At 41.2% G+C, this 25742-nt stretch overlaps 1 protein-coding gene across 1 annotated transcript in view; it reads left to right on the top strand.

Moving 5' to 3' along the window:
* The window catches only part of LOC114697856 (nuclear body protein SP140-like), a 50703-nt gene that overhangs the window by 16872 nt on the left and 8089 nt on the right, over window positions 1-25742 (top strand). Inside the window, exons 2-4 of the mRNA XM_028876190.2 lie at window positions 4981-5211; window positions 6126-6294; window positions 24619-24761. Of these exons, the coding sequence (XP_028732023.2) occupies window positions 5098-5211; window positions 6126-6294; window positions 24619-24761 (426 nt within the window). The 5' untranslated portion in view covers window positions 4981-5097. The remainder of the gene's footprint in view (window positions 1-4980; window positions 5212-6125; window positions 6295-24618; window positions 24762-25742) is intronic.

The raw sequence follows: 25742 nt of genomic DNA, 5'->3' as shown, positions 1-25742 counted from the left end.
ACCTTCTGCATACTCCAAAAACCTGAAGCCTTCTGTTTGAACTATTTTTAGAATAAGCATTGTTTCTAGGAGCACCTTGCCTACACTTCCTTTTCAGATGACCTTGTTTACCACAATTAAAACAACTAACATTTTGATTTTTATTCATATTTTTAGAACACAGTGCTCCTATCCAAGTATCATCATTGGAAATATAGGAGCCAATATTGACTGTATTTCTGATCCATTCTTCAATGGGTACTGATCTTACCCTTAAAGGCCTAATCACTCTTTTACATTCTGCATTAGTATTTTCAAAATCAAAAGCTTTAATTAATATTTGTCTAGTGTCTGGATCAGATATCATTCTATTTACAGCTGATGTTAATCTGTGTAAAAAATCAGTGAAAACTTCTTTCGAGCCTTGTATAATTTGAGTAAATGATTCAGTTCTCTTTCCTGGTTCTTCAACCCTGTCCCATTCATTCAAAGGCACTATATGGCATAGAATCAGGGTGTTATCATCCAACATACACTGTCTTTGCAAGTCAGCATACTGATTCTCACCAAGAATTTGGTCTTGGGAAATATTATGACCTCTAGTCCTACCTCATTTTTCCAGGACCCTGGCTTCCTCTCTCCACCAAGTTCTTCATTGTAATTGAGAACCAGCTTCTAATACTGATGAAACTAAATCCTTCCAGTCTTGTGGAATAATTTTATTCCTAGTTGCCCATGAATTTAACATCTGTCTTACAAAGGGTGAATGCATAACACATGAAACTACTGCTTCCTTAAATCTCCTTAAGTCTAACATATCTACAGGATTAACTTGGGGATAAGTATCATCTGCTGGTTGTTGTTGAACAGTAATTGCATATATTAAAGTTGGTGTTCTAATAACCTTAGGCCATTCCTCTCCTGTTTCACAATGCAATGGTGTGGTACATTCTGCTCTAAATTCCTCTGTCTTTGTCTGAGCATTTTTTCTTTTTTTCATTAGTATACCTTTCCAAGGCCTGCATCCTATTAATCCACTTGTCATATTTAGCACAAAAAACCACACCAAGGCTATTATTGATAAGATATTAATTGCCATACTGATAGTATGTATTATTTGTATTATATCAGTGTCAGTTAAATCATTAATCTTCCCATATTCTGATTCTAACTTCAAGCCTTCTAAGGTAGCAGTATAAAGAGCCCTAGCATCCTTCATTCTTATGTTTCCCATTCTTAACATAGAAAAAAATTCTTTTCAATATTATTTAACTCTCTCTTACTGTCCTAAAGGATTTTCCAAATTGCTCACCAATTCTGTTGACTTCTCTGGGCAAGCAACAGCCAACTGCTAGTGTGGAGAAGTCCAGACAGCAGGTGCAGCAGAGCTGGCTGGTGTGACTCCTCCTTCGGTGTGGTTCTACCACCCATTGGACACCAATTGTTGTTATCTGTTTTTTATTATCTACGGTGGCTGCCCTTTAAGCAACAGCTTCAGAGGCCACAACCTGAGGGGATTCTGTTCCCTCAGGCACTGATTCTTTCAAAGCTACTAAGGGAAATTTTATCTTGATCTAAAGAACTCACAATTTAATGGTTTAGGTGGAATTCTGCTTGCTCAGAGAGACTAAATAGCAAGTAGCTAACTATCTCCCTTTGCTGGTGTCTTCCAAAAAACCCCTGTGTCCTTATTTCAGACCCAACTTAAAAAACCCTCCTACATGTGATTTCTTCCTACCACTTCCTGTCAGCTACTTCCTGACTCAGCTTCCTGCTTGCAGGTTAATTTTATTGTTAATTAAACACATCTTTGAATTGTTAACAAAAGCAGTAGGAAAAATGCAATACACGTTAAAATAATATTCCCCAAAAGGGGGGCAGTTTTTTGAGACAGACTCTCACTCTGTAGTTCTGGCTATCCTGGAACTCTCTATGTAGACCAGGCTGGGCTTAAACTCACAGGGATCCTCCTGCCTCTACTTCCCAAGTGCTGGAATCAAAGGTATGTGCTACTATACCCCACCTCTGTGGAGGTTTTGTGAAAATAACCACAATTGCTATAAGCTCATGAGTGCAATTGTCCTATTGTGTTCAAATACATTATTGCACGGTGATGTATGACAAGACTTTTTCTAGGGAGGGTCAATATTCTACTCACCCAAAACAGGGAGCCAATGACAGACCAAAGTACAGATACCACCAAAGTCCAACTTGATGAACCGTAAGTTTTATTGGAGTTACTGTATTAGAATGGTTTCTATTGCTCTGAAGAGTCACCATGACCATGGCAACTTCTACAAAAGAAAGTATTTAATTGGGCCTGGCTTACAAGTTGAGAGGGTTAGTCCATTAACATGTTGGGAAGCATGGCAGCATGCAGGCAGGCATGGTGCTGGAAAAGGAGCCAAGAGTTCTACATCTGGATCAGCAGGCAGCAAGAAGAGAGAATGAGCCACTGGGCCTGGCTTGGGCTTCTGAAACCCCAAAGTCCACCCCTAGTGACATACTACCTCTAACAAACCCACACCCACTCCAGCAAGGCCACACCTCCTAATGCCTTTAAATAAGCATTAAAATATGGATCTATGTGGGCCATTCTTAATCAAACCACCACAACTACTTACAGGAATATGGGTGAGGGGTTACTTACAGGAGCAGAAATGACTCAAAGACAACTGCATCACCAAAGCCCACCCCAGCATGGGTGGCAGCTCACAAAGCTAGGAACCTGGAGCACACTGCACAGCCTGCAGGCAGCTCAACAGCTTGGAGAGTGTCCTTTCCAAGTGACATAGTAGGGCTAAACCTCTTCCAGGAAGCTCAGCTGTTTTCTACCTCTTCTAAGCAGCTGGTCTGGTCTGGTCTCACAGTATTTTTGCCACTTGGCTTGTCTGAGAGCAGTCTTGTCTCAGTAGTCTTTATTGTTTACTCTTAGAGGGAGGGTCCTAGTGAATCTGGTCAATTTCTGGGACTTAATGACACTGTCTTGAGTTGTTTGCCTTTCTGCTTAGGGAGTTTCCCAGCAGGATAGGACGTTTCAGTCTTGAGGAAACTGTTACACAGCACACTGCAGTCCTCTCCAACCTCTGGCTCTCAGTCTTTCTCTACCCTTTTCTACAGAATTCCCTGAGCTATGTGAGAAGGGGTGTGACACTGATGTCTCATTTAAGGTTGGGAACTCGTATTTAGTCTCTGAACTCTAATCAGTAATGGGTCTCTGTATTAATTTCTATCTGATGCCAATATTTGTTTTCTGGAGTTCCCTTCCGTTCCCAGCACCATCTTTGATTCTCTGGCAAGGGTCTTTCCCTTTGCTCATTGGTCCTTTCTACTCCTTCAGGTTATGTATCCACAAACATCTGGAGCCTACTGTTCTTTCAAGCTTAAGGGCAAGGCACTAAAAAGCTAACTTAAACTGGCATATACTGAGGTCAGGTGGTGGTGCATGTGCGCCCTTAATTCCAGCACTCCGGAGGCAGAGGCATGCGGATCTCTGCAAGTTTGAGGCCATCCTGGTCTACAGAGCTGGTTCCAAGACAGCCAGGGCTACACAGAGAAACCCTAGGCAGAGGGGGGGGGCACTATAATGAGATGGACTTGCAGATTCTCCTGGGGGAAATCCCAATTGCCTGAAGGTATAAATTCTGTATGAGTCACTTAAATTTTTCTTTCTTTTTTTTCCCCCTTTGGTTTCCTGAGAAAAGGTTTCTCTGTGTAGCTCTGGCTATCCTGGAACTTACTCTGTAGACCAGGCTGGCCTTGAACTCACAGAGATCCACCTGCCTCTGCCTCCCAAGTGCTGGGATTAAAGGCGTGCACCACTACCACCTGGCTTCGTTTATATTTTTCTTAAGAAGAAACTGACACTCATTGCATGAGTTGGCTGTTTGAAACCTGGAGCTTATGCAGAGACACTTGGCTCAGTCTGGGAGGAAGGGATTAGACCTGCCTGGACTGAGTCTACCAGGTTGATTGCAGTCCTCGGGGGAGGATTTGCCCTGGAGGAGGTGGGAATGGGGGGTAGGCTGGGGGTAAGAGGAGGGTGTGGGAGGGGGGAGAATAGGGGAACCCGTGGCTGATATGTAGAACTGAATGGTATTGTAAAATAAAATAAAAAAAGAAGAAGAAGAAGAAGAAACTGACATTCTTTTGCCTAGGTCAAGGTGTTGGATATTTTATGACTATCTCTAATGCGACTCTTTACCAGCAAAGGGCCTTTGAAGCCATTTTGTGCCGCCAAATGACAACTCCTTCACCAGCAGTTACAGATGAGGGAAATACATTTTCTTAAGTCTTCTGAGATTTCTTTGTCATTAACCAATGGCACTTGTCTTTCAGTGTTAGAATACTTAATATCTCATTTTCAAAAGTTCCTTTGTGTGTAACTTTTTCTTTTATAAAATACATACTAGAGTTCTGCAGAGAAACAGAACTGGTATCATGTATAATTATACATGATTATGGAAACTGGGGGGAAAATCAGCAGAGTGGACCAGTTAACTAGATGTGGTACAGGCAGTTTGAAGGGAGAATGCTAGAGAACTGTCACTTGAGGTGACAGTGGCTCTTTTGTTCCATTTAGTTTTTAGCTGATTAGACAGAGACTACTCACATCATGAAATACAAATTTCCTTACACAAAAATTCATCAACTTAAACTTTTAGGTTATCCAAAAATGTCCTTCCTGATGACATGTGAAATCAGCCATGACAGCATCATATCAACACCTGTAAAGATTGCACATTTAATTGAGTGGTTTTGTTTTAGAGATTGGGTCATTGTTTAGCACAGGTGAACCCATTCACCATGTACAAAATCCCTGGTTTCTTCTATTACACCCTCAAATATTCCTTAAATAAAAATTCTATTTCTGTTCTCCCACAAACACACTTACTTACACACACTGGCTATGAATAGACCATCCTTCATGCCAGAAATTATCCAGCCATTGGTAGCCTCTTGTAAACCAGTTTCTACTTCTCCATGGAACCTATCCCTTAGGGCAACCACAGAAGACCAGAGCAAAGAGGAGTCAACTGATGACCAAGAGGAGTTGACTGATGAGGAGGAGTCAGCTTACGGAGAGGAGTCGACTGACGACGAAGAGGAGTCGGCCGAATGTTCAAGCACGTCAAAGAAAATAAGGGAGAAATTGCCAGTGCCATCACAAAGCCGTTTCCTTTCTTTATGAGCCTCCGAGACCGCGGCTTCATCTCTGAGCAGAAGTTTCAGGTAAGTGAGGAGAATGAACTCAGCCCTGACAGTAAGCCTGCCCTGGCTGTGTTATGCTGAACCTCTGGGTGCAGCCAACAGGCTGAAGGGCCTCCAGGGAGGAGGGACCTTCTCTTCTTGGAAGTCAAAAGTGAGAGGAGAACTGGACATCACAGGAAACATTCACATCCATCGCTGCAGTAACCGGGGCTGAGGTACATGGTGACAGCGGATGGTATAGGAAGTGGGAATGCACTAAAGGGCGAAGCACCTCAGGTTTCCTTGTGCAATGTAACAAAAGAAACTAGAATGCGAGCGGACACGTCCAAGCAGTGCTTCCTTACAAAGCCTACTTATTCCAAATCCCAGAGCCTGAGAGTTGTGAAAGTCACAGGCAATTAGGTCGCGTGAGAACAGAACTAGAAATCATGTTCACTTCTGTCTGTCCCAATTGTTCCTGTTTTTCAGGCACCACTGAGGCCCTAGAATGTAGTAAAGGACGGTGATGGGGTCCCCTGGGGATAAAGAAGTCAAGTCCTGTCTCCTTTGTGCGTTGTCTTTTCCCTGTGGCCAGGATGCTCACTTTGTTGCCTTGAGCCCTGCAGACCAGGTCAGTCTCCAGGGAGTTACTGTCTGGTCCCCAGACAGCCTCTCATGGCCTGTTAGGGCAACAGTGGAGCATCTTGGCAGGGCTCTTACAGACACACCATTTGATTATTCTTCAGAACTACTCTTTCCTGTCAACTGTGTGTCAACGTCAGAGATGCTCTGGATAAGCAAGGGTCTGTTATTACAGGGAGGACATGTAAAATGTCACCTGATGTATGCAAAACTCAGACACTTCACAGGAAATCAAATGGTGTTTGAACCAGTCTAAGCCTCTCTTGTAATCCATAAATTCATTCTGACATAATTCTCCACTCAATATTTTTAAGACTTCTCAAAAAAAATGCAAGAACCTGGATGCAGTGGGAAAAATGGTATATGACATCCTCAGTGACCTGCAGAAAAAGTTTAGCTTGCCGCTTCTGCAAGTGATATTCAGCACAACACATCTGAAGGCCTACCCAGACTTAAAGGAGACTATGAGGAGCTTCCTAGATGGTAACTACAGCTCTCACCTGCTTCAGAGAGTTCAAGATAAATTTCATTTATTTGTCCATTCATCTTTAGTTGACAGTTGAAAATACACTTTACTGAATGACTATGACACACTAAGCAAAGAGGATTACAAAGTGAAGAAACCACACATGGCCCATGTGGTCAAGAACTTACACATAAGCCAAGGAACCCACAGATAAGAGCCCAGCCAGGAACCGATTTGTGTGCTACAAAATACAAGGCTTTACTCTCTACTTTGTTCTCTGGGAAGGGAAGAAAATGTGGATGATAAGTTTCTCTAAGAAGGAGGAAGTTCTCAGATACTTGCAGACATGTCCAATGATATATATATATATATATATATATATATATATATATATATATATTCCTTGTATTTAAGAAGTGTACTCATTCAGTAGAGTCCTACATCAACTTTCTTCTCCAAAAAGTGGAGAAATCACAAAGGAAGCTCAGCTCAAATGCCTCCCAAGATGCACTAAAGGGCAGACCAGCAGGGCCGGGAAGGGGACAGTCCCGCCAGGACATTCTGAGCTCCTCCTGCCTCCACTGTTGCTTCCTTCACCATGACTGCCCCTTGGTTATATACTGAGGAAACTGCAGAGAGCTTAAGACACCCCATGGAAAAGAAATGTCTGGATGAGCCACTGATCTTCTGAAGCAAGTGACATCACAGGGGTCATCAAAAGTAGACCATGAATGGACTAAGACATGAACGAGCCTTTAGGAGAGACAGACTACCGTGATTAAGCAAGGCACTTTGGGGAAGGGATGAGGGCCCACATCACACCTAGTCCGGGGCTGGTGGCTCAGGCCAATTGTACAGAGACATGCACAGACGAGCCTTTCAGGACCTCTGAAAGATGTCTGTGTTCACTTAACCTGGCAGTTCCTTTGCAGAAAGATTGCAACCTCAAGGTTGAGGGGTTTTGTCAAAGAAAGCAGTGTTCCCCAGAGAATGGTCTGGACTGACAGCTACTGGTGGGGATGTGAGGACATTAGAGACTATCTCCCTTATTTTATAAAGCTACCTGACAAATGTATGGAGTTCCCCACTGCACACCGGAATTATCATCGGTGAAATCCTGCCATTTATTTTATTTTATTTAGGGCAAGGGAGTTCAAGACAGAGTCTCGTTATGTAGCGCTGGCTGTCCTGTAACTCACTATGTAGACCGGGCCGGTCTCAAACTGACAGAAATCCACCTGCCTCAGCCTCCTAATTGCTGGGATTAAAGGCATGCCCCAGGCTTGAAATCCTGCCCTTTATTCATTGAAAGAGTTAGAATCCTCATTGTTAGGAATGTGGCTTTGAGAAAACAACCCCATGACAAAAAGAAAGAGGAGGCTTCATTCAGTTTAGTTATGTGTGAATGGCTGCTGTGCATGTGTATAGTACTACTGGGTTCTTGAGAGAAGCAGAAGCTAAGAAGGGACATGTGATCAATTACATGACAGTAGTAGACTCAAGATTATATACATAGTGAGAAAAAATGACTTATTTCACAGACCAACAAGCCACCACATGTCTTTGTGAATGTCCCAAGAAAGAGTAGGACCAAGAATCTTTGCACAGTTTGGCCACTGACTGGTGGATCCACCTTCATTAGTTTTTGAGGCTGGCTTAGCTTGGGGAACTTGTTAGACCTTTGTTTCCATCTATTTGTTTTGGGTCATTATCTTCAAATATTCAGGAAGAATGGGAGTATCAGTAGAAGAGTAAGCATACAGAGAGAGTGTTAGCTTAATGCTATACTTGCAAATCAGAGTTGTGATTACTTTAAATCTAATTACCCATGTATCTTTAAATAAAATAAACTCAGAAATAAAAGCCCAGAGGATCAAGTTCGAGGTGGAGTTGCTGTTGAGACTGAGTCACTTGGCAGTAGATGAGGAATACTATCTGAACCCAAGTAGTCTACAATGCACTCCCAGCAGGTCTTCAGATGATTTTGGTGGGAACACTGTACTTAGAGATCATCAATGCCAAGTCTGAAGCTGAAAGCTTACTAAGTGAAGGCCATGGTGGAGTAGGAGGAGACATTGTGTTCATAGCTTCTGGCTCCTACAGACAAAGGTTGCAGCTTGTGTTACCAGGGGCTTAAGGAGCAGGTATGAGGGGACTGTAGACTTGGCAAGCAGAAGTGCTCATGCATAGGCTGCTATGGAGTCATCACACAGGCTTTTTGGAAGGTTGTTGTTGCTGGCTTTTTTTCAGATGTGTAGGGCCACCTCCAGTTGGCTGAATTTCAAATGTGGTTAATGACCTATGTAGTTGTCCTGGCTAGCTTTCATTGTCAGCTTGACACAGACTAAAGTCCTCTGAGAAAAGCCTTGTTTGAGGAATTTCTTAGAACAGATTATCTTGTGGACATGTCTGTAGGGGGTTGTCTTATTAATTGATACAGGAGACTTCAGTCCACAGTAAAGGGCATGATCCCTAGGTAGGTGGTCCTGAACTGTCTGAGAAAGCCAGAGTGTGGGCAGCAAGCAGTGTTTCTCTATTGTTTCTGTGTTAAGTCCCTGACCTGCTTAAGTTCCTGCCCTGACTTCTATCAAAGGAGGGACTATGAACTGCAAGTATAAGCTTAAATAAACCCTCTCTTTCTTTACCTTGTATTTGGTCATGGTACTTGTCACAGCAACAAATGAAAACTAGGAGAGCATCATTGGCCAGTTGGAATGAGGATTTGTTTTGTTTTGTTTTCGAGACAGGGTTTCTCTGTGTTAACAGCCATGGCTGTCCTGGAACATGAAATAAGTTTAAAACTGGTAAAACTGGAAACTTTTACTATTGTTCTGATCATTATTCTATTGTTGTGAAGAAATACCGTAACTATGGCAAACAAAGGAAAGCATTTAATTGGAGCTTGCTTACAGTTTTAAAGGTTTTGTCCATAGCCGTCATGGTGGGGATTATGGTAGCATGCAGGCAGCCTGGCTTGGGCTTTTTGAAACCTCAAAGCCTACCCCCAGTGACACACTTCCTCCAACAAGGCCACACCTCCTAATCCCTCCCAAGTAGTGCCACTCCCTGAGAGTGGGGGGGGTGGGGGCAAACCACTTTTTTTTTTCTTTTAAAACATCTATTCTCTCTTTTTCTTATTTTCTTTTTTTGGCTTGAGTATTTTTTCTTTTATCAAAAATAGATTTTTTTTCTCACATAATATATCCTGATTATGATTTCCCTTTCCTCTACTCTTCCCTTGCCATCCATATCTAACCCTGTGTTATTGTGTTCCAATTTGTGTATTTTTTTCTGGGTCAGAGAACAGACACCACTAGATAAAAGCTAGAAAATTGACTACACCTTAATCTAGCATTCAGAGATAGAAATCCCTGGATCTCTGTGAGCCACTTAGCCACATGTGAACACTAATCCAGAAGCCATTATCAAGGTAGAAGCAGAAAATATATAAGCGCAGACTAAAGCTTTGCTGGTTAACTCTCATTAGAGCATAATCAATGAGAAAGATGATAAGAGTATAGAGAAAAAAGTGAGATTCGAGTGAGATAGATTGGCTTGTTCTTCTTCTGATTAACATACAATAATGCCCAGTTGATATAATAAAACTAAAGAACAAATCTCTCATCAGAAAACAAATGAAAAAATATAAAATATGAAAAAAAAAAAACACATCAGAATTAAACAAAACAAACAGAAAAATGAGAATATAAAAAAAAAAAAAAAAAAAAAAAAAAAAAAAAAAAAAAAAAAAAAAAAAAAAAAAAAAAAAAAAAAAAAACAAAAACAAACAGAAGGAAATGGGCCTCAAGGAAAAGAATAGTCACAGGCAATGTTGAACACAGAGACCAGGATTCTATCTCTGGTGCTAGATTGGTTTCTATCACCACATCTGTCTCTGAGATGTTTTTTAAATATTCCCATAAAAAAAAAAAACACTAAGCTTGAACACTCAGCCATAACACTATAATAATAAGGCAGGGCTGTGTAGTATAAAAAGAGGGAATAAAACAGTATATCATTTGTACATGATAATTAATTAGAAAATGCATCTAGGATAGGGATGGGGACATGTGTGTACTTCTCCTTTTAGTTCTAGAAACCCATCTGGTGCAGACCTGTGCAGGCCCTGAGCATGCTGCTTCAGTCTCTGTGAGTTCATATATATGTTGATTTTGTTGATTTAGAGGCCCTTGTTTTCTTGGTGTCCTCCATCCCCTCTGGATCTTACATTCTTTCCACCTCCTCTTTGGAGGTTTTCTCTGAGCTTTGAAGGGAGGGATTTGATGGAGACATTCCTTTTTAGAGCTGAGTGTTTCATGGTCTCACACTCTCTGCATATTGTCTGGCTGTGGGTCTCTGTATTTGTTCCCATCTGCTGCAGGAGGAAGCTTCTCAGATGATGACTGTGCATGGCACTGATCTATGAATATAGCATAATGTCATTAGGAGTCATTTTGATGCTATGTTTTTATTTGTTTATTTTTGTTATGTTTTATTTTGTTTTAGAATAGTAGTATTTGGTTTTACCCTAGGTTCCTGGGCTATCTAGTCTCAGGTTCTTGGTCACCCAAGCAGTGTTAGATATGGGTTCCATCTCACAGAGTGGGCCTTAAGTCAAATCAGATCTTGGTTGGTTACTCCCACAAGCTTTGTGCCACCACTAGCATATCTTACAGACAGGATACCACTGTAGATCAAAGGGTTTGTAGGTGGGTTAGTGTTTAAGTTTCTCCTCTGGTAGTATGCAGAGTACCTTCCTGTGCCAAAGATGCTAGCACATAGGGATGAAGGCTCTATGTAGGCACCAGCTCAACATCTCCATGTTCAATAAGTTGCATAGGTATCTTCAACAAAGATGCCTTGCTGTTGGTTAGTGGAGAGCAAACTGTAGTCTTAGCAACAGCTTTGTTTCTTTGGAGGTTCCCATGGGACACCTTTGGTTAAGAACTCAATTAGATGTAAACCAATCCTGGTACTAGAAGCTTCCTTTGGTGACAAGAAATGGCTAGTTGGGGCTCTGTATCCCATGTCATTTGCTGATTTCATTTAGATTACTTTCATATATATATATATATGGAAGCTTCTACTGTATGAGAAGACCATACTGCCCCTCAAATGCCCCTTTAGGTTTAGCTGTCTTTTGTGGCTGGAAGTTTTTTTCTGGTGCCACCCGACTCCTGCTGCCCTGTGATCCCACAGCCACTTGGACCCAAATAAACACACAGAGGCTTATATTATTTACAAATGATATGGCCTAATGGCTCAGGCTTCTCACTAGCTAGTTCTTACATCTTCAGTTAACCTATTTCTATAAATCTATACTTTGCCACATGGCTTATGGCTTACCAGTACCTTTACATCTTGTTTCTCATGGCAGCAGCTGACAACATCTCCTCTGCTCTGACTTTCTCCTTTCTCTCTCTCTAGTTAGAATGTCCTGCCTAACCTTATTCTGCCCCACCATTGGCCAGACAGCTTTATTTACCAACAAATTAGAACAACACATTTTCACAGCATACAGAATTGATATCACCCATTATTTCCCCTTTTCTTTGTATTCAAAAAGAAGGTTTTAACTTCAACATAGTAAAATTACATATAACAAAACAGTTATCAAGCAAGAATTTTAGTTATAATATCTAGTCTATTTGTATTTGGCAAAATTAAAGAAGATATCCTGTATTTGTGAGTCTAAGGTTTCATTTCTACCCTATCTCTTATCATAACCAAGGAAAACTATAATTATAACTATCTAGTTCTCAACTACATCAAAGACCCCAGAAGGATATAATATTACCTAAGTAAATAGGAAGTGTATTGTAAGCAACTTCCAAAAATCTAGAATGACAGAAATAGCTGGCTGCTTGGACAGTTACTCAAAGTTCTTCTGCAATGTTGGGGCAACTGCCATGGACTGGCCCAACGGGATATCACAACCATAGGAGAACCAGGGCTTGGGTAGTCAGGAAGGCAAGGATTCGGCGAATGACAGACAGACAACACACTCAAAAGTGGTTTGAATCTGCTGCAATTTTACTTCTTCAAATCAGTAGTTTATATACAGAAAAGAAAACTATCAAGTCATACAAGGAACAACAAGAGCTTGGCAATAATTCAATTACATCATCTTTAAAAAAAACAGCAAGCACACAATTATTAATCAGTGCTAGACATATCCCTTCACTCACAAGGACTTTATCACCCAAAGAGCAGTCTGTGTTTTTTAAACTTAGTACAGTCCCTAGATTTGCAAAGGCTTCTTTGCAGTTGCGCTGTGTCCTTCATCTTTATCTCAGCCGCTCTCTAGTTTATTATGCACTTCTACTTTTCTGGTTCTCATGACCCACTTAGCCAATTTGGATGCTGCAGACCCTCTCTAAGTCTTTCTTCAATTCTCCACCACATATCTCTTTAATATTAAACCTTTTCACCTGCTAGAATATGAACTCTTGTACTTTTTCACCTGTAAGGGGAAGGGGTTCTGTTGTAGTCCTTAAGTTTCCCATGCTGAACTTCCTCAATGGAGGGGCCCACTATCTGCCTCCTATAAGATAACATTGGAGAAACCTCTGTGTAACTGGGCGGGAATCCACCATGCTGTAGATCAAGCATGCATGCTGCAGCTCATGGCTTGCCTGAGATACAACTAAGAAGCTGTTTTTAGCTCTACTTTAGAATCTCTTATTAAGTTCTCTGGGGTTTTAGGTAGAAACTCTTGCCCCACAATTGGGCACCAATTGTAGATGAATTTCTAAATGGTCTTATTAAATAAAAAATATGGGGGCAAATATATAGGTGAAAAAGCCTTAGAGAGATCAGGGGAACAGGGAAAGCCACCAGCCAACCTTACCTCATCAACTCTGCAGCTTCCAAATGCTGCGATGCCCTATTTACCCATGCCTACATGCCTTGCTGTTCTGCCATCTGATTTGCTCTCTTCTTTCAGCTACATTACTTCCTCTTCCTACCCAGCTCTGTCACTTCCTGTCTGTCTTTACAGACCTCCAGACCTCCATAGTTAACTAGTTTTAGAATTTAAGGCATGTGTCACCATGCTTGGCTCTGTTTCCAGTGTGGCCTTGAACACACAGAGATCCTGCCTGCCAAGCGATAGGATTAAGGGCATGTGCTACTATTGCCCGACTTCTTTGTTCACTTAAAATGGCTTGCTATTTCCTCTGACTTCCAGGCAAAAGCTTTATTTATTAAAGCACAAATAAAGTATCACATTTCAGCACAAATAAAATATCACCACATTTCCCCCTTTTTTGTCTAATAAAAAATAAAAAAATGAAAGTTACAGCTAGTATAAGAAAAACTATATACAATAAGTACAATAACTCTATACAATATATACAAGCAATAAATACCTAAACAATGTCTAGTCCATTTGCATTTGACAAACTCAGAGAAAATATTCCATTATCTATTCTATTTTAGTGAGTCCAAAGAGTACCTAATTCACTTTCTATCCTGTCTTGTATTACCAACAGAGAACTATCTTATGATGTCTTTCAAACTTACATACTTAACACCTCTTAGTGAGTTTCTTTTCTGAATTTTTTAACAAGGAAAATTATAATTACAACTATCTAATCTTCTGTAGCTAGAGTTCTTCTGGTCCTGCCTGGCCCACAATCAGGACAAATCTCTCTCACCCACCAGTCCTGCAGCAGCTCAGACCCAACCAAGTAAACGCACAGAGCCTTTATTGCTTACAGACTGTATGGCCGTGGCAGGCTTCTTGCTAACTGTTCTTATATCTTATATTAATCCATTTCTATAAATCTATACCTTGCCATGTGGCTCGTGGCTTACCGGCATCTTCACATGCTGCTTGTCATGGTGGTGGCTGGCAGTGTCTCCCTTCCTAGCCTTCTGCTTCCCAGAATTTTCTTCTCTGCTTGCCCCACCTATACTTCCTGCCTAGCCATTGGCCAGTCAGTGTTTTATTTATACAGAACGATATCCACAGCACTTCTCCTTTACTTTTTTTTTTAAAGGAAGGTTTTAACTTTTACATATCTCCAAAGTCAGCTTGGTATATTTGGGAATTTGGGTGTAGCTTCTCTTACTACTTCCCGCTGAAGGGGGGCACTGTATCTTATGGGGACACAAAGAAAATTTTAGGATTATGGAATAGTCCATGAGGGTGTATCGTCTGAGCCAGTTGCCTTGAAACATTTCTGGATGTTGGATCATCTGGGCCTTGGTGTCATCGGAGACCTTTCAGGGGGTCTTGGCTGGTCAAACCTGATGTGTCTTAATCTGGAATAAATCCATAGCCTCTGGCTTTCTGTGGAAACAAAAGTAGAGCCTCCTTTCCAAAGCAACATATCCTTACATCCAAATTTTGAAATCAAGGTACCTTTAAAATATACATTTTGGCATAACTCAACAGCTTTTGCAATCAAATGTTTTTCTTCAGTTACGAATATCAAAGAGAACATAATCCAGATTCTCTGTGTGGTAGCCATCTTTACGTGGCTTATTTTTTATATCACCTTGAGCCTATTGCTTTAAACTGCACCATTGTAAGCCTGAAACGGCTTCTTCACTTCACTTCTGCCCACTTCAGCTTCCCAACACGGCGGTGGTACATTTTCTGCCAGCTCTGGGAGCCATCAACTCTCAGAAATAGTGGGTCTATGTTTCTATCAAAGCAGCGTGTAGCCCAGAAACCTCTTTTTTTGTTTTGTACTAGCAAAGGCTAAATCCACCATGCAGCTTAATGTGCCACTTGCAGAGGCCTCATTCCCGCCATACTGCAGGTCCCACATGCCAGGAACCCACCGGTAGCTCAAACACGCAGGCTGCCGCTAACTTGAGAGAGACAACTAGGAACTGTTTTTAGCTCCATTTTAGAAACTTTTTTTCTCAGGTTTTAGGTGGAAACTCTTGCCAACGCGTTGGGCACCAATATTCCGTTCCCTTAGACACCTGAGAAGGAAATAATATTACTTAGTAAAACAGGAAGTACAAACAAGCGACTTCCAAAAAATGTGAGTTATGACAGAAACAGCCAGCTTCTTGGACACACCCAAGGTTTCTCTGCATATTGGGGCATCATCTTTGGCTACAGTCTTTCCCCATATTTTTCTTTTTTTAAGATTTATTTCTATTTTTATGTATATGTGTATTATGTATTTTATGTATACAGTTTGTCTGCATGTGTGATTGTTGTCCATATATGTCCAGCGCCCACAGAGGCCAGAAGAGAGACTTAGGATTAGCATTACAGACAGGTGTAAGTGGTCATGTGGGTACTGAGAATTGAACCCAGGTCCTCTGCAGGAGCAGCCAGTACTCTTAACAACTGAGTCATCTCTCCAGGCCCTCTCCCCATACTTTTCAAATAAAAATTTCTCTTTATTTTTTTTTAATTCTTAGAACGTCAGGTAGAAAAAAAGAAAATATTGTGAAAAGTGAGAAGGATTTTTTGGATCTTAAGTGTGATTATTGAAAGATGTGGTTTTGAAGAGGTTGTATGGGTTTTGGTTTTGGTGTGTTTTGGTTTTTGGTTTTGGTTTGGCTTATTTTGTTTTTTGGTGTTTTTTTTTTTTTTTTTTTTTTTTTTTTTTTTTTTTTTTTTTTTTTTTTTGTCTTAGTTCAAAATCTAGCTTACTGTGCAGTCAGATAGCAATGAGGACTCTTCTCTGTCTCTGTCTCAGGATCCGTGACCATCAAGTGTCTTTGTTAGGATTAGTATTCAGTATGCTGGATCACCAGGGATAAAGAAAGGGGTCAGGAGAGCTTGCTTCTAGCCTACTAATCTGTGACAAACAAGGTGGCTATGCCCTAACATAATCAAGACAAATACAGTTCTGCCAAAGGGAGCAAGACAGGAGAGGAAAAACACAGAAATGGTGTGATAGTTGGTTTTAATTGTCAATTTGACATTATATATAATCTTACGGAGAGTCTCTTATATAGATCAAGTTGATTTGTAGGTATGAATGTAAGGGGTTTTCTTTTTTTTTTTTTTTTTTTTTTTTTTTTTGTTTTTCGAGACAGGGTTTCTCTGTGTAGCTTTGCGCCTTTCCTGGGACTCACTTGGTAGCCCAGGCTGGCCTCGAACTCACAGAGATCCGCCTGGCTCTGCCTCCCAAGTGCTGGGATTAAAGGCGTGCGCCACCACCGCCCGGCCTGTAAGGGGTTTTCTTAATTGGGTTAATTGAGGTAGAAAGACCAGACTCCTCAAGTGTGTCAAAGAACTAATTAGAGTTTGAACAGAAAATTTCCTATAAAATTTTTATTTTACCTGTACAAAAATATGTCAAGATTCAAAATGTCCCATTGGGGGTAAAATGACCAGGGCCCTCCCTGGATTCCTGGTTCTCAGTTCAATAGCCTTGGGGTCTTTAGAAAGAGGAAAGGAATGACAGTTGAAACTTTGATGTAAGCAGGGCCTTTGCAGTGTGATTGGTCCCAAGATTTGTAACTTTTCTTCATTATTTCTTCCCTCATTGCCACTCATTGTTTTCTAGATACTGTGGAGACTGGAAACAACACTATTGTAGGAAAATCCAAGAGGAAGAGAAGTAAGGTAACAAATGAGAGTTTATGTGCTTTTGATGTATCTGATAAGTTATTTACTGCTAGAAATATTATTGTTATTGTGTGTGACAATGGGGTAGACTGTGGTGACCTCCCCCTTGCCCTTGGAACATGTTATCTTTATGACAAAGACATTCTATGCACATAATTAAGCTAGGGACCTTGATGGGGGTGGCAATTGTCTTTGACTGTTGGTCAAAGACCACTCTGATTTTATGGGTCTTAAGCAGTGAGGAACTTGGGCTGGAGAGATGGCTCAGAGGTTAAGAGCACTGACTGTTCTTCCATAGGTCCTGAGTTCAATTCCCAGCAACAACATGGTGGCTCACAACCATCTGTAATGAGATCTAGTACCCTCTTTTGGCCTGCAGTCATACATGCTGTATACATAATAAATAAATTAATTTAAAAAAAAAAGAAGTGAGGAACTCAGGCCAGGTGGTGGTGCATTCCTTTAATCCCAGCACTTGGGAGGTAGGAGCAGACAGATCTTTGTGAGTTTGAGGCCAGCCTGAGCTACAGAGTGATTTCCAGGAAAGGTGCCAAAGCTACATAGAGAAACTCTGTCTTGAAAAACCAAGAAGGAGGAGGAGGAGGAGGAGGAGGAGGAGAAGGAGGAGGGAGGACCTTTCTTAAATACAGAGAGAGGAAATGACGGTTGCAGGAGGCCGTGAGATATACAGCAGGTAACAACTAGTATTGAACAGGCTGACCCACCAGACAGGGAGCCCAACTTGGCAAAGCTATGAAGTTACTGACTGTAAATGACCAGTTGCTCCTGTCTGTAATTTTTCTTATGTGCCACTTCTTTCTTCCCTAATAACAGCCACTGGGATTTTCCCCACTGCTTGTGTGTTTATCTCATAAAAATATTCCATCTTTGGGTACACATATATAGCTGTGGATGGTCAAGAAGATGATTTCTGCTTAGGCTCTATAATTCTAATAATACTAGAATTTTTTCATAACTGACACAGGAAACCAACAGCATTCTCAATCACAAAGACATCTAATTTTAGATTTCAGAACAAATTCAAAGCAAACTAACTACCCCTGCAGAAAAAACACAAACATAAGTTCCAGTTTTATTGCTAAATCAAGGTCAGAACTGAAGCAACTTTGGTAGACATAGCCCTTTACAGCAACTGACTTTTTGCATATAGTCTCAGCCTCAGTTTATGTTACAGGCTTGAGGCTCAACCAACTGTTTACTTTCTGTCTGGGAACCCTCACCAACTTAGAGCTATTTGCACTGCCAAGCATTACTCACTGGCTGGTCAGTGTGACATCTCTAGCCTGAGAAAAACTGTGTGACTTATTATGTGTTATGAGAATGGGTCAGACCTGAACATGTACCATAGAAGTGTCCAGAGTTTGGCTGAGAGAGGAGTCACAATGTAGAGAGAGGCAGCTATGTACAGCTATGTAAGAGCTATGCAGAGCTGTGCAGTGGTGGCGCACGCCTTTAATCCCAGCACTCAGGAGGCAGAGGCAGGTGGATCTCTGTGAGTTTGAGGCCAGCCTGGTCTACAGAGTGAGTTCCAGGACAGACACCAAAACTACACAGAGAAACTCTGTCTCGGGGGAGGAAAAAGAGCTATGCAGAGAGTGATTATGTATGTGTGTGCTGAAAGAGAGATAGCTGAATGTGAAGAAGAGGTGTGAGTGTGTGTGTGTGTGTGTGTGTGTGTGTGTGTGTGTGTGTGTGTGTGTGTGTGTGTGTGAGCATAATAGAGCTGCTGTGCTAGGAACTGTAGCCATGGGGTTGGATTCTCCAGAAGAGCTGCCAGCTTAAGTCGTGCTGGGATCAAGAAAAATGGGCCTTGGCGGTTCTGGAGTTGTGTCCATGCCAGTGGATGTCCACATGCTCCAGAAGAGAATTTGACATTGCTGCTGCCGTTGTTGCTGTTATAGCAATGGCAGCCACCGCTGCTACTGTTTCTGGGATTACCATTTCATAATTGCTTACTACAGGATATCAAGGTCAAGGTCAGCAAGCAAGGCAACAGTTACCCAAAATGGGGGCCAGGGACCTACGGGTCCCCCTTTTACTAAAAAATGAGCTTCTGACTTAGGTTTCTTGGGACATCAGCAGGTCATCTTACCCATTATGGAGACAACTGCCAAGTGGAGACCCTGGCAGCAAAAGTGGCTACAACAGTTAGCTTAATCTTTCATTCTATTGGGCATGATAAATTTAATTCAATAGTTATATACATTTTGATTGGCTTTGAAAATTATAAATTTATAAACTCAAGTTCCATTTGTTTTTGGGATACCATCTTACAAGAACTCCAATTTGCAGTAAGGCTCGTTAAGGAAGGGAATGGCTCAGTTGCCTTTAGCCTACTGACTGTGGGTGAGATAGGACCTCTGTTGGTCTTTTCTGTGTCGAACACACAGATTGCAAGCCCAGTGCCACTTTGAGATCTTTGGCAGCAGTTAACTCTGCAGCTCACACACGATTGAGCCTGTATGATAATGAGTATTCAGAGATGGGTAATGCCTGGGGGGCACTCACCAACCTAAGACAGAGCACCTGTGTGGCCTGGGCAGGTGTCTCCATGATGGGTAAGGTGACCTGTTGATGTCCCAAGAAACCTAAGTCAGAAGCTCATTTTTTAGTAAAAGGGGGACCTGTATGACCCTGGCCCCCGTTTTGGGTAACTGTTGCCTTGCTTGCTGACCTTGACCTTGATATCCTCCCTATGCTAATTCCCTGCCGGGTTCCACCCTCCTGAATGCTTAAGGGAAGTTCCTTGTCTGTGTATCCTGCATAATGGTGTTAACAGCTTAGATGCAAGATTGTAAAACATCGGTAGTGAACTTCTGCCCTCTGGGGTTCTCCCATTGTGCTGTAAGCCTTCAATAAACAGCATTTGGCATTAAAAAAAAAAAAAGACTTCTATCCAGAAGTCCCTCAAAATTCAATAGTGAAGTGTGGGGGTCAGCAGAAGATGGAGTGGGGAGGAAGGACTAGAGAAGGACACAAGGTTACTTTGGTGAATGACAACAATGTCTACTATATTGGCTAAGATGATGTCTCACAAATGTATCTATGTATCAAAATTTGCCAAGTTATTTGTTTTAAAGATATTCTCATTTTTTATGTCATTCTACCTCAATAAAACTGTTTAAAAAAAGAGCTGTGAAAACTGCTGTGAAAAGAGCTGTGCATATGAGTGTGTGTTAGAGTGTGTGTGAGTGTGCAGGAGTAATGTGAGAGAGTGAATGAATGAGAGAATAAATAAATGATGTAATAATATGTGAAGGAATGTAGCAGAGTAGAGAGAAGAAATGTATATAGAAGAGAGATGTGGAGCTATGTAAAAAAGATATCAAGGAAAATGAAGCTTTATAGAAAAGAAATGTACAAAAAAAGTATGTGGCTGTGTGGAGAATGTAACAATGTAGAATGTATCTAGATTGAGACAGAGATTTTCAGAGAAAGAGATTTTTTTAAGATGAAGTAAAAGAGAAAATTAGCATCAGAAAGTATGTATGTTTCCTCATTTACCCCTCAGATAGAAAAAGTCTAGCCCTTGCCACATCCTGGGATTTATTTATTTATTTATTCATTTGCCATACCAACTCCAGTGTTGTCCATGTGACATGAACAATTATGTCAATAATAGTGGACGGGAGATACGTGTCCCACGGGACTAAGCTCCCTGGAGGTCCCTGGCAGAGTGCCCGTGTTATGTCTCGTTCTCGAAGGAGATGTGCTTCACGGATCATGAGCTCTCTGGGCTATGGGTTCTGTATAACTGCTTTTCTGATAATGTTCTAATTAATTCTATAAAACACAGCCAAAATTAATAAATGCTTGGGTTGTGAACTATGGAGGAAAGGGGAAGCTGGACATGGACCTTATTTAGATATAGCAGAATGAACTATTCCTTAAAGACCTCAAGCCGCTAGATAATAGAAAGTATAATAATAGTTCAGGCACTTCTAGGGAATGAACACTCACCCACTAGGAATCCTTTAGGAATCCCAACTAAAGTGATTTATGGCAGAAAACGTTATCTCATAGGAGGCAGATGGTGGGCCCCTCTGTTGAGGAAGTTCAGCATGGAAAACTTAAGGACTACAGCAGAACCCCTTCCCCTCACAGGTGTACAAGTACAAGAGTCCATATTCCAGCAGGTAAAAAGGTTTTATATTAGAGGAGATATATGGTAAAGAACTGAAGAAATACTTAGGGAGGATCTGCAACATCCAAATTGGCTAAATGGGTCATGAGAACCAAAAAAGTAAAAATGAATTATAAACTAGCGAGCGGCTGAGATAAAGATGAAGGACACAGCTGCAAGAAGCCTACACAAGTCTAGGAACTGTACTAAGTTTAAAAAACACAGACTGCTCTTTGGGTCATAAAGTTCTTGTGAATGAAGGGATATGTCTAGCGCCTCTTAATAATTATGTGCTTACTGTTTTTAAAGATGATGTAATTAAATTATTGCCAAGCTCTTGTTGTTCCTTGTATGACTTGATAGTTTTCTTTCTTGTATATAAACTACTGATTTGAAGAAGTAAAATTGCAGCAGATTCAAACCACTTTTGAGTGTGTTGTCTGTCTGTCAGTCGCCGAATCCTTGCCTTCCTGACTACCCAAGCCCTGATTCTCCTACGGTTGTGGTACTCCCGGTGGGCCAGTCCGTGGAATTTCTTTCTTTCTTTCTTTCTTTCTTTCTTTATTTATTTATTTATTTATTTATTTATTTATTTATTTATTTATTTATTTATTTATTTGCATACCCTGGGTGCAGTCTTAAAAACTGTCTGTCTTAAAGACTGCTTTAGACTGTGGAGGAGTAGTCAGAAGGATGCAATACTGATGGGTCTGAGGACACAGGAAGGGACCAAGGAATGTGGGTGACCTTGAGAACCTGAAAAGGCAAGGAAATAGATTCTCCTCTAGGAATGGATGAAGGGCTGTGGACACCTGGAGTTCAGCCTGGTGAGGCCCACATCAGACACCTAGCTGACATCATTGTCATATAAACTTGTGTGGAAGCTACTGTGCTGGCTAGTCTTATGTTAACTTGACACATTATCTGGAAAGAAGGAATCTCAATTGAGAAAATGCCTCCAAAGGTACAGCTATAAAGTATTTTCTTAGTTGTTGATGGGGGAGAGCCCAGACCATTGTGGGTGGTATCATCTCTAGACTGGTAGACCTGGGTTCTATAAGAAAGCAGGATAAGTAAGCCATGAGGAGCAAGCCAGCAAGAAGTACTGCCCATGGCCCCTGAATCAGCTCTTGCCTCCAGGTTCCTGCCCTGTTTAGATTTCTATCCCAACTTCCTTCAGTGACTGTGATAAGGAAGTGTGAGCCAAATAAACCCTTAGCTCCCAAAGTTTGTTTGGTCATGGTGTTTCATCACAGCAATAGTAACCCTAACTAAGATAGCTACAGAACTCTTGGTGATTTGTTCTGAGAGCCATAAAAAGTGGCACATATTTTGGAATAGTTAGGAGACAGAGAAACAAATCCATCCTAGAATATTTTTTAACAATTCAATCACAAATATATCTACATGGTGATGTTTCATGCAATCTTATTCATATAGCATGTATATATTTACAAACAGTGCCCCTGCTGTCTGGTTTTAATAATGGTCTAAGGGATTCCTTTCGCTTAAACAAAAGCTAGACATCATTTTTCCAAATGATTATCACTTTTGTATCAGATCTATGAAGCAGGCTTTGGAATCCCACTCAATATGGATTTCACAAAACTAGGAATCTCACACTCTTGACCCAGCTGTGCTGTTGACTGTTATGTACATTTTTGTTCGGAAAGTAAAAAAAAGTGGTTGCATCCATCTTTTGAATGCTTATTTTGAAAACCGCATTATTCGGGCTGAGCTTTTGACAATATTTTCATTCAAGTCTCTTTGTGTGTAGACTTGAATGAAATTTCTTTCCAAAGTGTTAATACAACAGAATCCTCACATGCTTTAAGTATGACTTCTGCCTGGTCCATCACAGCTCTTCGTCATGAGCTTTCGTCCCAGTGTGTAGAGAAAGTACCCCGATGTAACCGGGATGCCTCCCTTGCTCATTCCTATTGTCAGCTGTAGTTTGGCTCAACTCTGCTTTTGCCTGTGTCTCTCCTAGATGACAGCAGAGCTGGTGGCCAGACAGCTCTCAGGAGAAAGAAAATGAAAAAAACAAAACAAAAACAAAAACAAAACAAAACAACAGCCATACAATTCACCACTTAGAGTATACATATCAGTGAGCAGTTTTCTTCTTTGGTGCATGAGAAACACTTATCATGAGAGCATTTTCATGTTCATTCCCACTATACCCTACTAAGTAATTACCCACCTATTCCTACTCTACAAATTTTCCTATAATATGTGCCACTTGTGACTGCCTTCTTTCACTTAGCATTATGATTTCAAGCATTATTTGTTTATGTAATATATGTTTTTACTGGCTAAATAACATGATATTCCATTGTGTGGCTATCTCTTAGTTAGGGTTTCTATTGCTGCAATGAAACACCATAACCAAAAACCAAGTTGTGGACAAAAGGGTTTATTCAACTTACACTTCCAGATCATAGTCAATCACTGAAGGAAGTCAGGACAGGAACTCAAGCAGGACAGGAGCCTGGAGGCAGGAGCTGATGCAGAGACCATGCAGGGGTGCTGCTTACTGGCTTGCTTCATTCACATGGCTTGTTCAACCTGCTTTCTTGTATAACCCAAAACTAACAGTCCAGGGATGGCACCACCCACAATTGGGCCTCCCACACTGATCACTGATTGAGAAAATGCCTTACAGCTAGATCTCAAGGAGGCATTTCCTCAATTGAGGCTCCTTCCTCTCAGATGACTCTAGCTTGTGTCAAGTTGACATAAAACCAGCCACTCCAGGCTATATCACATTTTCTTTATTCATTCATCAGTTTGGATCATTTCTACCTTTCAATATAATAAATAATGCTTTTTTGAGAATTCCTGTACAACATATGTATGAGTATAAACACTTGAGGCGTGCACACACAGAAGTGGAATTGCTGGGTCATATGGCGATTTATATTTAACTCAGTAAGGAATTGCCCAAGTGTTTTCAGCAGTGTCCACACTGTTTTACAGTCCCATCAGCAATGCAGGAGGCTTCCAACTTTCCTATATCAATAGCTGCTATTTCTTTTTTTTTTTTTAATTATGGTCATCTTGGTGGACATGAAATGGTGTGATTTTGCTTTGCATTTTCATAATAATGAAGATGCCAAACATATGGCTACTTTTTTAACATAATCCATATTTCCATGGGATAATATTTCATTCATGTTTAATGGTTCCTACCTCTGACTTCAGGGATGGGCAAGCTTCTGTTCAATAGTCTCATTAAATTGGGTAGACAATGAGTCACAGAGCTCCTGAGTTGTGGAAACAGCTGCAGCCTCAGCTCTAAGCTGAGGATTCCACCTCCAACTTGCCCGAGACTCTGGCTGTTCTCCAGCCCAAGAGCTCAACATCAGGTTGAAATCCACTCACCCTGTGGAGTCAGTCACTTGCTTGTCCTTTTCTAGGTTACCCTGAAATAGTTTTAAAAGGTGTCTGTTGGTGGTGATTGTCATTTTCTTCAGGCATGAAAATCAAAGAAACAGAAAAGGCTCTTGAAGCCAGAGCAGAGACCCGACTCTTCTGCTATTGACTTTGAGCATGGTTTGGGTGAACCCAGCTCAGTGTGGTGGGAGGCCATGAATCTGAGCACTAGGGAAAAAGCAGGCTCACAATCAGCCTACTGTGGTCTTACAGGGATCTCCATGAAGTCCATACAGAGTGAGGATGGGGACTGGTACACACCCCCTGAGTTTGAAATCCTGGGAGGCTATGAAAAATCAAGGAACTGGCAATTGAGTCTGCGCTGCTACGACAGACCCCTGAAATTCCTGATCCAGGTACCACAGTGGAGGGTAGGGTGGCGGTGCTCGCTTTCTCTTTCACTCTTTACTGAACACATTATTATTGAGTAACAGGGAAAGCCCTGATGCTAGTGTGAAGTTTTCTCACCCAGGAGAGAGACACCCACATGCACAATCTCAGTTCCAGGCAGCACACCCATGTTAACACAGGGTAGAATCAGGACCCTGAGGTGGCAGCGGCCATTCTGACTAGGGTACACACAGAGAAGTCTCAGCACTGAAGCCAAATAGAGTTGACTCTCAAGCAAGTGGGAGGCAGTCCAGAGAAAGAAGGCTCCCAAAGAAGCCACAACTGAAGTAGCTGTGCGCACATAGGGCACGAGGTGTGTGCCACATAACACGTCAGTTGGGCTCATTCATGCAGGACTTTAATTCTATCCTGATCAGCTCAAACCTGACATTTAGGCAAGCAAGCTGCTTTAGTCAGGGTTCTCTAAAAGAATAGAACTGATAGATGAGCATATATATTCAATTGATAGATGGATATACATATGTAACTAGCAACTCAATGTCAAAATCCACAATTTCTTATCTGCATTGTTTTTGAAACTGGAACAGAAGATGTCTTCTTCTGTCTTACTTTGTAGGTGTGCATATATGTGCATATACATATATATGGATATGTGTGATTTATTAGATATATAGTTATTATATATTATGTATAATTATATACTACATAATATCATGTATTAAATACATTTTATATATATATATATGATTTATTAGAGTGGCTTAGAGGCTGTGGTCCAGGTAGTCCAAGACTATCTGTCTCCAAACTAAAAAGTCAAGTACCTAGTAGTTGTTCAGTCCATGAGACTGGGTATCGAGCAGTCCTAGTCTGGTGCTAGAGTCTTGGAGGAATCCAAGAAAGCTGCAGGTCTTCAGCCTATGTCGGAATCCCAAAGAAGCAGTTCTAATACCAGTAAAGGAATCCCTCAGCAACAGAATAGATGAACT

This window comes from Peromyscus leucopus, chromosome 13, assembly GCF_004664715.2.
Source record: "Peromyscus leucopus breed LL Stock chromosome 13, UCI_PerLeu_2.1, whole genome shotgun sequence".
Lineage (NCBI taxonomy): Eukaryota > Metazoa > Chordata > Mammalia > Rodentia > Cricetidae > Peromyscus > Peromyscus leucopus.
Note: the sequence above shows the minus strand (reverse complement) of the source record. Positions and strands in the feature narration are given on the sequence as shown.